The sequence below is a fragment of the Mandrillus leucophaeus genome, unplaced genomic scaffold, assembly GCF_000951045.1.
Source record: "Mandrillus leucophaeus isolate KB7577 unplaced genomic scaffold, Mleu.le_1.0 Scaffold387, whole genome shotgun sequence".
Lineage (NCBI taxonomy): Eukaryota > Metazoa > Chordata > Mammalia > Primates > Cercopithecidae > Mandrillus > Mandrillus leucophaeus.
The window spans coordinates 2,513,135-2,529,431 of NW_012104109.1; the positions used below are offsets into that span (position 1 = coordinate 2,513,135).

Sequence of the window (16,297 nt, forward strand, 5' to 3'; positions counted from 1 at the left end):
TTCTCAATTGCATTTCTCATAGTCTCTAACAATCCTTATCTGCACTATATACATCTTGAAGGGCAGGATACATTATACAGCATTTTCCATGTTTCTGTTACCATAAAACCATTTTTCTGCAGAAGTCTGAATTCTTAAGATCTGACTAGACATTAGCTTCTGACAACTAGTTAACACTTTCCCAACATCTATCAATAGAGAAAATTTCCTAGGAACACCATCATTTTTTTTTTGAGAAACGCTTCATAAACATAGGATTCACTGCAATAATATTTAATTATTAATTTAATTACAAATCACATTCCACTGGAACAACATCAACTCTCACCATATTTATAAACCAGAAAGTCTTAGTCAATATTAAAGGGCTTTATCCTAATACTTTAAGAAAAAAAAAAAACGCTATTTTATTGTCACTTTGATTAGCGACATTTGAAATTACATATATATAAATTAAATTATGTATAAATTAAATTCCGTTAGAAATTATGTATATATAAATCCAAAATTAGATTTAGATCTAGGTAAAAGTATTTTCCGCTATTAATTTGTTTTACCTTTAACCAATTCAATCTTCTCATGCTAATTTCAGGTTTAAATTCTTTCTTTGGTTTCAACCCAAATGGCAGGGTTGGTAGAGGAGGAGAATTTTGTCCTCCAAGGAATCCCAGGGGAGGTGGTGGAGGCACAGGACCACCGAATGGCATCCGCATTCCTGGAAGTGGAGGAGGTGGTGGGGGAGGGGGTGGAGGCGGCACCCCTCCACCAGAAGGCAGTGGAGGCGGAGGAGGAAGTGCTGAGTGGCCAGTTCCACCTTCTTTAGAGGGAGGCAAAGGAATATTACAATCAGCTGGTAAGGCACCAAACTGGAGAAAAAAAACAATGAGACATAACTAAGAACATGTCTAAAAAAACTTGTAAATATGCACTTTACTCAAAAATAAGGTATTCATTTAAACCAAAATAATTAAACATCAGTAATTTCATATGGTTAAACCAAAATTCAAAATTCCAACAATTTTTCTTCTAATTTAAGATTGCAGGGTTTTTTCCCTCATAAAAACATAATTGCCAGAAGTATAATTCCCTGTTTTGAGGCAGGTATGACCATCTAGATAGAAATGTCCAGGAGGGAAAGGGGTATGTGGATCTAGAAGATTTGAAAATCAGTAGTCTCTGGAAAACAGTTGAAGCCAGGGAAGCAGAGAAGTTCACTCACAGTGTGGAGAGAATATGTAGCATGACAAAGGGTCTATGCACAGAGTTCTATGGAACGCAAGCATTTAAGTGATAAGTAAAAAATAAGATTTCAAAAAAAGGACTTAAATGATATTGCCACATCATGCCTTTGCTCAGATCTTCTCAATGGTGTCCTAATGCACTTGAGAAAACAACAACAACAAATTAAAATTCTTCATAGGGTCTATATAAGTATGTCATGATCTGGTCCCTGCCATCTGGTCTTGCAGGTGACTTTCTTCTAATTCCGTGTATGTGCCAACCTCATGCTAATTTCAGGGCCCTTGGACATGCTGCTCCCTCTCTGCCTGGAACATTCTCTTCACCTGACCATCTCCTACTAGCCTCTTCAGTCTGAGCTACCAGGTCCCTTCCTTGGGAAAGCCTTATCTGACCACTCATTATACACTCATAGCACCTTGTACTTTTCAATAGCTCTTATCAAAAGTGTTAATTTATTTAAGGAATTATTAGCATTTACCTCTTTGACAGATTATAAGCTTGATGAGGTAAGTGACTATCTTGTATTATTTACTGCTCTTTCCCCAGCACCTAAAGCAGTGAATGGTACATGATAGCTATGGAAGAAATGTATAGCATAAATGCATGAAAGACAAGAAAAGAAAAAGCCAAGCACAGGGTCAAAAACCATGAGTGAAGAGAGCACCACCTAAAAGACTGCTTTGCAGAATCAAACGCCACAGAGAAGCAAGGTAAAATCAGGGGTGAAAAAGAACCGCCTGTGTCCACTGGTCACTTTTGTCCTCATGTTTCCGTGGCATAATAAGAATTTAACAGATGCATTTCGATGGATACAAAAAAGATATTCTGGGTTAATAAATAACTTTTGTAATATGATTAGCTTCTTGAAATTACAAACTTCAATTCTAACTGCCTTTCACATGGTGGGCCTTTAATAAATGTTACATAATTTTAAATTTTCATGGCACAATTATGAAAAATAGACCATGTACAAAAGCTTGAAATCAATGACGTCTGAAATCAAAGAAAAAGAAAACAGTGTTATAAAAGAAGTTGAGGCCACAAATCAAAAGCATGCCTTATCAAAACCAGTAAGTATAAAGAAAAACCAGTTCAGTGGTAATCTGGGTTGCTGTGTTCAAAGATGGTACCAACCTTTGAATGTATTTGATAATTAACTATCAGTGTCTTAAAGATATGGCTGAATTTCTGCTCTAGAATAGTTCATTTGATAAAGTGTGAAGACTGACTTGAAGATATGGTTTGGGAGGCCAGACACTGTGACTATCGGCTCATCACTATGTCTCTCCAGCACCTAAAGTACCTGGTTGTGAAGAGACTACAGGAGCAAAGGAATTAAATCACAGATAACAGAACATATTTTACTCATACTCTTCATAGTCAGCATAGTTTTGAACAAAAAGAAAGATCTTAAGATAAATGTCCTCATTTCATAAGAAATAAACCAGCATCCAAAGAAAGAATTTGCCAGTTGTTCCAACATGAGCATATGGTGGCCAATATTAAGTATCTAATTCTAGCTTTTCTTCTCATAGCCATAAACATGGGTCATCACTGCATACAATTTAAAACAATTTAGGAGATTCCTTGATTTAATCTCACTTTCAAAACATATACTTATTCCTATCATATAAAAGCACTGTGCAGCAATAACTTATCCAAAAATGGTGGATACATTTTTTATAAACTGGAATTTTCTGGAGAAGATTTACAAATAAACCTTCAACTGAATATAATTAAAAAGAAAAGAAAGTTCTTAAATTTACATTAGCCCAGACCAAGAAAAACTTGTCATAAATATTTCAGCCATTGTCTATAACTCAGTCTGAAGTACAGACACAATCAAATGTTTCTTTCAGTATGAGAGACAAGGAGCCATATGGGAAAGATAAAAAAAAAATTCAATAAATTGTGATACTTCCCTCTTGCAGCACTAAAAAATGAAGATGAATGAGAATAATTTTCTTGTAGATAGGAGATTTTAATTTTTTTCTCAAATTGAATACTAACAGATAGCTATCTCTTAAGGTATCTCCAGACAGCCTCAGTAACAAAACTATCCACTAAGCATTTAAAAGAAAACAAAATTGCCAATAAGAGAGGATACAGTATACCTGAGACTATTTCAACATAACCATAAATTAAGATGAAAACAAAATAGCAAAACTATACTTATTGCTCATCATCCTGTACGTAAATCTACATGAAGAAATTTAGCTATGAATATTCTACCTCCTTACTTACATCAACATACAGCATGCAGATGATGTATTTCTTGCTATCTAAATGTTTTATGTATAGAGGGTGCATGGGAGCTATCTGCTTCATAATCCAGATTTACTCTCTTTTTTGTCATGTTTTAAATCTGTTTACTTTGGAAATTGAAAAATTATCAGAAAATGTTCTCATTCAGCTAGAGGTTATCTTTTACTGCAAGGGACCCCTAGGCTGAAGGTTTTGAAAAATAAATAGCTTGAGCAATAATTTCCTGTAGTGGGATAAAGATCAGTGATGAATAACAAATCTGAGAGTAAAAGATTTTCTTACTCTTTATGCTTAATTACTTGGGAAACATGTGACATTAGGAACAAAACTCAAACAAAACATAAGAAAGCAGAATAATTAGTAAAAGCTTAGATATACATACATATAGAAAAAAAAGACCAAAAAAAGCAAACACAAGTACATATAAATAATGCTGTAAAAATATACAAGCAAAATTAAAGTTTAAACATTTTGATGCTATGAAGATATAACATAACCTTTGCTCCCTCACTGTGTTTTTAATACCCAAATTCACTCGAAGTGGAATTTTACCTGAGATTTAAAAGCTTGTAGCTCTGTTTGAAGCTCATTAATCTTTGCCTCTTTTTTCTGCAATTCAGCCTGAGTTTCTTGGTGGTCGGTAAACTCTTTTTCAAACTGAAACAATTTAAAAATAATAACAAAAACAGAAAGATGAAAATGAAAAGCACTATTCTTCTTACAGAAATATGACTCGAATGATCTGCCAGTAGAACACAAATTCCTGAATTGGTTTTATGAAAGGAGTGGTAGAGTTTTGAAAAGTCACTAAGAGTCTTTCTCTAGGCCCCTCCAGGTCCCAACCAAAATCATTCATTCACAAGGGGGCAGAAAAAAGCCGCAGACAAAAGCTGTGACCTCTCTGCAGAGCAAACTGGCCACAGTTGTCTGTAACCTTGGCATTTTCTTCAAAGTCTCTAAATATTATTGTGACTTTGTGTAAAATAATAGAGAGCAAAGCATTGTACAAATACCTTGCACCCCCCACTTGCAAAAACTTATTCTTGAAACTTATCTGAAGTATATCAAAATGATTTAGGGGATTCCATTTTAATATTTTTTATTACTAAACAACTCCATTCTATTCAGTTTCTAACTTTTTTCCTATAACAACATAATATTTCCAAATATCGTTGGGAAAGTAATGATAAATTAATTTTTCAAAGTCCCTAGTGAAATACCTTCTGGAGAAAAAAAAGCGAACAATAAAATTTGGTGAATCCAGTGAGTTTTCTATAAGAATTTATATATCCACTAATCACCAGTTCTCATCTTGCATTCAAATAGATTCAACTTTGTCATTATTATAACTAAAAATCTCCTTTTTGTCTCACAATCAAACACGAGCATTTGACTTTCTTTAAAAAAAAAAATGAAAAAAAAAAATCCATCAAAAAAATGCAACTATCTCACAAATGTGGCCTCTACATTTTAAATATACTCAAACCTCAATTAGGAAAATAACAACAATGTAGAACTCCACCGTTTACAAAGGGCTTTTATTTTTACTTAGTTTATAAAGGGAATCTTATTTTGTCCTTAATAACACAGAGGCAGTTGCTAGTTCTTCATAGCTAGTAAAAGATGTGAGATTAAAAAGCCAGATTTCCTGCCTTCAGAGTCTGAGTTCAAATGAAACTATGCCACCTCCCTGCAATTAACGTGTAGATAATGCTTTACAGTTTTACTTAACAGACGAATTTTTGGAGCAGTTTTTAGGTTCACAGCAAAACTGAACAGAAAATAGAGATTTTCCACATACCCCCTAACCCTACACATGTATTATCTCCCCCCATACTTAATAGTTTTTAAAGCACAAAAAGAGGCATTCTTAGATTTCATTACAAAAACTCTGTGAAATAAGAAATATAGCTTTAATTCCCATTTTACAGGGAAGGAAGGTAAATTTCAGACTACTGATCCTCTCAGTCTCAACCCTGTGTTCCTTTATTAAGATAACAAAAACTAATAGGTAAAAACTGTCCAAGTGTCCTTCAGTTGACCTAAGCCACAGCAACATTACCATTCCTCACTACTACTACAGCTCCTACAAACCACTCTTACTGTTAAATAATTTAAAAGATTCTAAGCCTAAATCTAATCAAATTACTAATCTACTAAACAAGCCATGCATGAGTCTCAGAGGTCCGCCCATCTTCCCCCGTCACCCAGTGCTTCCCCCTAAGGACTTGCTAAATCAATTGCCTTCACACCGTCCTTGCATAGTTAACCCCTCTGTATTTTCATCCCTTATTTTACTCCTTATAACCCCTCTTACCAATCTCTCTTTAGCTTAAAAGTCAACTTTTTCAGAGTATTCTTAAACCATACTCACTTTTCTGACCTGTTGAACTCCACTCATGTCATTATCTGTCACAACTTAGCTATAATTCATTCTAAAAACCCTGACTTACCAAATTCCAATTCCAGAAGTCCAAATTCCCTGGATTTCTCTCAGTCTCATCTTAGGTGGTCTCTCTAGGGCCATGCTATTTCAATATCATAGCCACTGACCACAAATGATTATTTAAATGTAAACACAAATTATCAAAAATAAAGTTTAAAAATTCAGTTCCTCAGTCACACCAGCCATTTTAAAAAGTACACTATAGGTACATATGGCTGATGACTACCATGTAGAACAATATAGATTATAAAACATTTCCACCATCCCATATTAGACAGGCCAGTTCTATAGCATAAATACCTACAAATAGGCCTTCATATTCAACCTCTTTTCTGTATGTTCCATTACAACACACACTTCTGGTTCTCCTGCTACTCCTTGAGTGCTCCTACCAATTCCTGTTATGGGTTTCTACAAAATCCAACCCACTAATGTTGGCACTCTATAGGACCCTTTCCTCATCCCCCTCCTACTTGTCTCATCTTCCACACCCATGTTTAAATCACCATGCATACACTGATGGCTTACAAATCCCTATCAATATCTCAGCTTCTCATCTGAATTCCAGGCTACAAATCAGTCCATGAATATATTTCCAACCACTTAATAAAAACTTATCAAGACAGACAAAAAAACATATTTTCAAAACCAAACATGTTTCCCCCTGTAAGATTTGTTTTTTGAATGTTGCTATTCTTTATAAAAGGCAGCTCAAATAACATGACTCCTTTGTTCTTAAACTATCAGTGACTTCATTACAATCATTACTATCTAAGAACCCTCTAGCATCTGGCCCTAATCTACCTATTTCCCGTTACACGATAAATATTTAACAACACACCCGAGATACGCCCACTCAGAGTGGTAGGTTCTGGAGACACAGTTAAACAGAATATGATCAGTGTACTTTTTAGTAAGCACAGTGGCTGGTGGAGAAGTAAAAGCAAACTAACAACCCTAAATCCATTAAAAATACCAGCAATAAAGAGAGAGACAGAGAGAGAGAGATTGAAAGCTGGGGAATGATTCCTGGAGGAATGATGCTTGACCTCAAAGTCTGAAAAATTTACTAGCATTTCAGCGTGTGGATGAATGACAAGCAATACTTTGTAAGAGGCACAAAAAGAGATATGAGAACAAACTGAAGGGGATAAAACCAGGGATGTACACAGAAATAAAATTGCTGAAAGGAATTTTGCAGTAAGCCAAAGAGTTAATCCTTTTTTCTTAAAAATCCTGGAGAGTTATTAGGGTATGTATAATAAGTAAATAACATAATCAAAATTTTACTTTCAAAAACTCAACCAGCAGCAGTGTGAAAGATGGGCTGAAAAAGACATACTAGAGGCATGGAAATTGGTTTGGAGGCTATTGCAGTTATCCAAGAGAGAACTGAAGGCCTTCTGAATTAAGGTGGAGGAGACGGTAATGACAAAGAAATGAAAAAAGACTACAGAACCCAAAAATGTTAGTATCTGACTGAATGAAGGAAATGAGAGAGAGGAGTATATCTAAGATGACTACAGGGTTTTGTTGTTTTACAGGCTGGAAAAAAAAGTGTTGTTATTTGGGGAAAATAAATAAGGTTATAAAATGCAGGAGAAAAAGATATTTTTAGGGAGAAGAAAGATAAATTTGGTTTTGGATATGCTCAGCATGAGATATGTAGAGGAAATTCAAAAGAAATTTAGATACACATCCTTTCTTGGCTATCTCGCATTGTTCTTCATAGTGATTCCTCAAGGGTCAGATTAGACATCATTTCCTTGGAGAAGGCTTCCCTGGCCACCCATGACTAGGTAAGGGACCTTTCCTCTGGGCTTACATACCACATAGGGTTTGTCTACCACACCAATTGCACACTGTAACAAAAAATCGCCAACATACATATTACTATAATACACCTCAATAACACTCACCAACCTGAAACTCATAAATATGAGAAACTTTTCTACTTTATTCATCATCTTTCCAGTGTCATACATTTATAATTAAAGTCAAATAAATATTTGTTGAACGAAGTGATGAGCCAACCCCATCAAGTCTTCCTTTATATGTTGAATGACTGTGTCAACATAGTCATCTTCCCAGCATCAGAAATCTTTGAGGTCATTTTCTCTTTTTGACAACTAAGACAAAGTTCACTGCTACACAGCAAGAAAAAAAATTGTTTTTCTTATAAGAGTAAGAATGAAAAAGCCTTACTACAATATCAATATGTGCACTATCCTATTTCATAAACCCTAGACTAAAATTCTTAATTAAAAAGAATTATTTCGGGACTTAAGATAAAAATTATAAAAACCACCACAGTCATAATTGGTAAACTCTAAGAACACTTATTAAATTAACTCACTCATACTGAAAGTAACAGTATTACTTATGAAAAAATAAATTTACACATCTTCCCCTATAAAAAGATAGCTGAAATATAAACTTTGCTTTAGAATTTTTGTAATATCTATAGTCAAATCACTGTAACCTTGAGGACAAAATGAATCTCCATTAAAAGCACACCTTATAAAAACTGATATGATAGCCTTCTTCTCCAAAAAGGGTTACTAGAGCAATATTACACTTACAAAATTACACGCAAAAAATGTTGAAAAACACAGTTAAGGTTGAGGCTCTGCTTAATTTCATTCCCTAGGGTGAATGTATGAGTGCATCTGTACAAGAAGGTTGATAATTCAATATTCTCTATATACTTTCTGACATTTCTGGTCTTCATTTTTCAAATTTATGCACCAAAATAAAGAATGTGTCTAGCAACCATGATAGCTTCCTGCCTAAAGCAAAGTATTTACATGTGTCCTTATAAAGCTATCAGAACAAAGTTTTTGCTGATATATACAAAATGATATGGCAATAGAAATATTTTATGGAGCAAATAGTATTTTCTGAATACACCTAAGACATATAATTTCTGACTAAAAGGAGACAACTAACCTTGAACAAGGTCTTTCTTCTATTCATATTTAAAGCCTACAATTTTTTTAAAAAATTTGTTGAGAAACTTTAACTCCATTCATGTTTAACTCCATTCATATATACTACATACCTAAAAATGGTAACAAAATCAAATTTATACTATCTGGGATGTATCCAAATCAAGCACTTGAAAGTCTACTACTACTTTCCTATAAAGAGTTAAAGTGCTTATCGAGCTCAGAATGCAATGTTGGCTGGGTGAAGGGTCACCCCACAACATGAACATCTATCCACTGTAACACTATGAGACTAAATTTAAATGATCCATTAATTTGTTTCCCCCACTAAACTAAGTCACTTCAGAGCAACGACAATATCATATTCACAACTGTAATCCTAACCTGCAGCCGAAGGCCTGGGAAATAACAACCTCTCATTTAGCGTTTGGTGAAGTCAGAACCTTAAGGCCCCTGAGGACATTTATAATGTTTTTCTTAAGTTAGTCTTAACCTCCGAAATAGTGCCTATAATTTAAGTTTTATCTTCAAAGTTTATAGAAATGTGTGACTGTCTCAAGATACATTTAGTATCTGCCACATCAAAAACGTATATTCCTTGGCATGATGCCTAACACACAGTAAATATTCACTTAGTAAATGTCCACTGTAGGTTCATCATGGGGGCAATAGTAGTAATAATTATTATCACTCCTTCAATGTGAAAAACCATCTGAATAATTCAAATCAGATTGACTATTTAAAATGCAAAGAATTGAAACAACAAATTAAAAGTCAAATAGGTACTTGTTAAGCCAGAGATAAAAGGACAAAACAGTACCTTAAATTTATGCCTACTGTTCCATTATTGGAACGCTGAGCATGTGGGAGTTATTTATATCCTACTGCTCAAGGTCATTGCCAATGTCTGATTTTTCAAAACTCAAAAAAATTGCAATCTCAGGCATAAATGGGTTAAAGAAAAGTAAGGAATTGGCTGGATGGTTAGAAATACTACTGGGTTGAAACAAAACTGGTAATATCCAATAGCTATGACCCATGAACATGGCAATTTTATAAAGTTCGACTAATACAATGAAACAACTTTAATCAAAACTAAAAGCAAGTTAACTTTTCTCTTAAAATTTTTATATATGATTTCATTCTTAAGGGCCTAAATAATATGATTTCTTGAGAATTACCACAATCTTAAAATTTTGATTACATACATTTTGCTCAATCATCTACTCATTCAAAAAGTATCTTTTTAGTTCTTACAAAGGGCCAGGAAAAGTTCTTGGTGCAGGTATAGTAAATAAAGCAACAAAATGCCTCAAAGTTTACTCTTAGGGTGAAATAGATAATTCATTCACATGTAAATACTAAACTATGTAGCATTGTCAGATGATGATAAATATATTGAAAGAAAACAAATAAGGAAAGAATAGGGAAGGTCAAGGTTGGGAGTGGGAAGTTAAGATTTTTTAGATACAATGGTCTATAAAGTCCTCCTTGGTGGATGGCATCTGTGCACACACCTGAAGCAGATAAAGAAGAAAGAAGGAATAACAAGCAAATTCCCTGAGGCAGAAGCATGCCTGCAGTGGTTCCCCAGAGAGTACTACAAAGTTAGTCAAAACTACTTACTTTCTTATAAAGTTCTGATGCTTTCTCTTCAAACTCTTCTAGTTTTGCTTGATCTACGCAAACGTCTAAAATTGCAATGACAGGAAATTTTTAACGTGATAGTTCTTAAACTCATTATGATTTCAAAAGTTTAGAAAAAAAAATCATAGAAAATAATACTGATACTACTAGTAATAAATAAAATGGAAAAAAAATTATAATGTTGGAATGAAAAAGGCTTTTTCTAAGCATGATACCAGAAAACAGAAAACAGGAAAAGCCAAACTCAATAACAGTTTTAAACTTCTAGCAGGCAAAAGGAGAATGTTCAATTGTAATAACACTCAAGTATTTCTATCACCAATTGGAACATATTTTAAAGAAAAAAGATGATGTCTAACCAAGCTAAAAAAAAAAACAAAAAAAAACCCGGCAACAGTAATAAACAGAAAGTTAGAAAAATTGATACTAAAAAAATCACTAAAGCAGATGAATAATGTTTATTATTCCCTATCAATATGAAAATTAACAATACGAATGTGAAGATTAAATGACTGATAATGCCAAGTGCTGGAGTTGACATGAGGAAACCAATAGTGAAAGTTAAGAACTTTGCTGATGAAAAACTAGGCAATATGTACTAAAATTGTAAATATGGGTTTTCTTTTAACCTAGCAATTCCATTTCAAAGACTTGTCCATTAGGCCAGAATAATCATTAAAATATTTTCTGATGTTAGCAAAAAAAACAAAAAACCTGAAAATAACTTAAATGCTCATCAATAATGAATTGCTTAAATAAGTTACGATATATATACATGACAGAACACAATGTAGGACAAGTAATTCATATGGATTTCCCATAATATATGCTATCCCTTCTTTTTTATTGAATGAAAGTGATACATGAACAAGGTTTATAAAAATATATTACAGAAGAATTTATAATAAAAAATAAGTCAACAAAGTTACTGCATCCAAATCTCAATCACACTTCCTAAATGCAACCTCTTACGGCCATTTCTATACCAGATTATTTTGGTGGTTAGTTTCTTAACTCTAAATAAAATGTACATAACTATTATTTCTTGATTTATCTATTTAAGACATTATAGATTCTGGTATAAAAGATTAAAACAGTGTTTGTTCTCTATCTAATCCTAATTTTTGATATTTACTAAATTGGATTACTCCAGAGCATGAAATATTTAATTTTGATTCCCATTACCTTAACAATAACTTAAAATTCTTGCTATAGTATGTCAAATTATCTGTGCCTTATGCTTTCCAACACCTTTTTCCCCTATTGTCCAACTGTGGTTCTTCTCTCACCTATTCATAGAAATACAATGACATTCTCTTCTGTATTTAAATCTTTTGTATTTACTTATGAGTTTATTCTAAATATTTAAAAATCAGTAAATACAATTTATTAAAACTATGTAAGCATGCATCACTTATACAGGCAAATGGTGTTCAAATATTTTATTTCCTTCTCAAGAGCTCAGTGAAAAAAACCTCTCAGCTGACATTCCTAAATGACTCAGTGGAATAAATTTTTTCAGATACTATTCAAAATCATTCCACATTTTAGTGTGCTGCATATTTACAGCACCATTTCCTTAATTTCTGCATCCTCTTCCCACTCCCCCCACCACAGGAACTTCTAATTGTTTATCTCTTATAGAGAGAAACAAGCATTTTCATTATTATCTAGTTCTTCACTAATTATATTTCATTCTTCTCCCTGGACTCAGAAAATATATGAAAAGAAACACAACTCTGCACAGATACATAGCTGAAAATGAGAGGTGTATTTTAATAGCTTTTTCAAATCATTGTGGATAATCTTCTTTGATGTTATATCGAAATCTGACAAATGGTGACTTCTTAAACACATATGATATGTGGAATCACGTATCATATCAATTAACTTTACCCTGTTACCCTAAAATCTCTTGATAAATGTTGCATTTTTAAACATATATGATATGTGGAATCACATATCATATCAATTAACTTGTACTCTGTTACCCTAAAATCTCTTGATAAATGTTGCACTTGTAATAGATCTTTTGCCTATGTAGAATTTGTAACATCAGGCACTGGTCATATGGAAAAGAATGGTGTGCTGAGTCACGCAAATGTTCCAAATGTTAACATGTCTTTCTACAATATCACAATGAATAATCAGGTTAATAACACCAGTGACATCAGGAAATAATTTTAGTATTGAGAACCTGTCAGCCTAAAAGCAGCAAATACAAATTTTCCAAAATTCAAATTTCCACTTAAAAACTCAAATTTTCTCATTGGCAGCATATTTATCGGCCATTTTCTTCGAAGTTATAGGCTCATTTTATTTCATTTTTAAGAAAGCAAGTGCCTGACAAAAACTTAAATAAAAACTCAAATGTTACAACACTAAGTAATAATGCTCTGATTATCTTAAAAAAAAAAACAACTCTCAAGTTACAGAAGCTGTCGTCTGTATGAGTCATTCCCAAGTTTAAAAAAAAAAAAGGCTTTGGCGGCGGGGCAGGCAATTCTGCTTGCAACTCAATTACACAAATATTTTCTTATTGAACTCTTTTAATAGATCTTTTGCCTATGGAGAATTGGTAACATCAGGCACTGGTCATATGCAGCAGAAGTACTGTATGTATAAATCCCATTTGTTAACACAGAATATTAAAACAATGTGTATGCAAGGGTCCATCTTTAATAAAATTAACATTTTTAGGACCTTATCAAAGGCATTCTTAGGTAAAAAATGGCAGTTTTTTTGTTGTTTTATTGACAGTAAAGATGACAATGACTACTCCCACAGTTCAGTGCCACTGCCTTGATTCATAACAAAGTGCCAGGAGTTTTACTCACCATTGTTCTGCACCACCAGTGCAAAATACCAACCCAATAAAAAAGGCAAATAATGTTTTTGTGCTATTATGAAAACATTTTTGACAATTAGGGCCCTCAGGAGTCCAGATACACAACCCGAGAACCAATACCCTAGAGCTCATTCATAGAATAAGAGACAATAAGATATTTCCATTTAAATAGTAGAGAAATACTCACCTACAAACTCGGTTAAATCTAAATCTAGTCTTTTTCGATATGTGAAGTCTGGATCCATTCCATCTCTATGCAATACAATCTGGGATACACACTCATCAATTAATTTGAAGTACTGTTGCCTAAAACCAAAGAAAAGAGTAAATGTACAATCAATCATTAGTGTAACTTTACATCAAAACAAAACTTTTTTGCTAAGATTGATTTCAAGTTCAATAATTTATTAGTAATATAGTTTCAACAGCTGACATAACAGATTTTACATGGAAGTGAGAGTAAATACAATTGTCATCACTTTGCTTTTAATGAATTCAAAACAGCATATTTTTATAGTCTTTTAGGAAATATAGTGTCCCTTAATTTTCTTAATAAAAGTCAAAACCTTGAATTAAGTAAATTAGCTGAAAGTGAAGTGATAAGTGCTTAAAATTAGTGCTCAGAGGTCATCAACTTTCCACTGTACCACACTGAAATAGCTACCATTAACTCACTTCATAATATAATCAAAATAAACAAAAATCTTTTCTAAAAGTTTTATGGTAGTATATGGTATACTGTTTTCCAAGTGTTTGTGAAATCAAATTTAAAACTCATACTGTAAGTTATATACAATATCAAATTCACATTTCTTACTCAAAGGGAAATGAAAAATTCAGTATAATAATATTTGTCCAAAAATTGAAGTTTAACTAAAATCTCCAAGTAGATTTTATGTTGTCATTACAGTTAAGTCTAGTCCATCTACTTTGGCAATAAGCAAAACATCCCTTAAGATTTAATAAATGTGAAACAGATAAAAGGTTTTATAAGTAAAACCAAACTAAAGTGATAAACAGGTTGGGTACTATTCTAATGAAGCACAGTCCTCCATATCAAATCATCCCCTAGAACTTCTTTCCTTAATGACTTTTAGCATACTTCTCCTCTGTAAATCCTCCTCATCACCTAAGTGTTGGTCCCTCAAGCCAGTTAGGCTTTCCTTTCCATAAACTATGACCAACTGCTCTTGACCTACTTACCTTACACCTAATAAACCATGTATTATGGTGAAGAAAATCTACTACAGCTTAACACTAGCAAAGATGACTAATGATCATTAACTGTCATAGAGTAAAAATGTTTAAGAAATGGTTCCTGGGCACAAATCAAAAGTGTTATCTATGCCTCTATTTGTTCAAGTTCTTTCAAGACATTATCTCCCATTCCCAAATATTTCTGCCGTAATTACCACATTTACACGTGGTATATACATTTAAACACATTCATATCTATCACATTTAAAAATCTCAATGATGTATTTCTGTTTTACTCTTAATATTATTCTAATGTTTTTTAAATGAAAATGTTTTAAATTAACAACACAAGCTATTTCATGTCATTTTTTTAAGAAATCATAATTTTAGTAAGTTTTTCCTCAACTCCATAATGTCCAATTATGAGTTCATCTGTAATGTAGCTGAAATTTCATGCAAAAACTCTTTGGGGAGGCAATACTAGCAAAGAAAAATATACAACATTTCTGGATTCCAAAAATATAAATCTAGAAAATAATCTCCATGAGCAATATTGGTGAGGTAGTAAATGTGTCTGAGGAATATGCAAATAACTTAATTAAGGGATGAACATTAAGTTGCCATTACTAATAAAATGTTATTTTTGTTGGAGGAGTTTTTGAAATCTTCATTTTTCTCTGTAGTATTGTTAACAAATGTCAGAAATTATCTCCCATGCTCATTTAACTACCATAGTATTTTAGTCATGGTAAGCCTTAATTATTCTATGCAAAACTGAATTTGACCTTCTCCACCCAATTATCTTGCTTTATTTCAGCCCCCTCCCTTTTTCCTGGGGAAAAGGGGCTGCCTTTGACATATATTCTCCAATCGAATTCCATTTCTGTCAAATTTTCTTTTGTTCCAAAAGTAGAAATGGAAAAAGATTCTAATTTTTCCATCCACCAATTATTTCAAATGAGAACATTTAACATTCTGCAATGGAACAACCTGTTGTTTGTAAAAAGAAAAAGAAAAATTATGTATGTTCATATCAAAAGTAGTTTAAAGAGCTCATTAAACAAAAAATGTTACAGGTTATCTAAGATTGCTGAAACAGTAAAATAGAGGTCCTTCTGAGGTAGATGAAACCCAAAAATGAAGGTAAAAAACAAACAAACAAAAAAAACACTCATAGATGTGTACACCAACAAGAGTAAGTTTTACTGTATTTAAATAAATAAAACTTTAAAAAAATAAATGCTCGACGAAAATATATGTGAATTATCACAATTCTGACACAATCTTGGGATAAAAACATAACATATTTTTAAGAAATATTAACAACCACGATAATAAATAGGAGAGTTTGGAAACAAGAGGAGAAAATTGATGGAGTTGTCTTGAGTATAGCAGTCACAGGAAGAACACTGCCTTTGTGGCAACCATATCTGGAACCAAGATACCTGGAGTTTAAAGAGCCAAAGAAGGAATTAACATAGATGAGCATCAAATGTAGAAGTTCATACTCAAAAGATGGCCAAATATCTAAATTTCTATGCCTTAATGTCATTTTGGTAATGCCACAAGTTAATCTTTCTCCAAGACTCTTGAGTTAACTCAAATGATAGAATCACCTGAACACAACCTAAAACAATTGTGTTTTTTAATCTGTTTTGAAGCTAGATACAACCACATGCCCTCTCAGGGCACAGGTGAAGGGAT

General features: G+C 33.0%; 1 protein-coding gene across 5 annotated transcripts in view; it reads right to left on the bottom strand.

Moving 5' to 3' along the window:
* DIAPH3 (diaphanous-related formin 3) overlaps positions 1-16,297 on the bottom strand; it is a 519,652-nt gene that overhangs the window by 313,560 nt on the left and 189,795 nt on the right. For all 5 annotated transcript variants that reach the window (XM_011990882.1, XM_011990885.1, XM_011990884.1 and 2 more), the window contains 4 exons: positions 13,584-13,702; positions 10,528-10,592; positions 4,060-4,164; positions 558-866 (listed from right to left, as the gene is read on the bottom strand). In XM_011990882.1, coding sequence (XP_011846272.1) covers positions 558-866; positions 4,060-4,164; positions 10,528-10,592; positions 13,584-13,702 — 598 coding nt within the window. The remainder of the gene's footprint in view (positions 1-557; positions 867-4,059; positions 4,165-10,527; positions 10,593-13,583; positions 13,703-16,297) is intronic.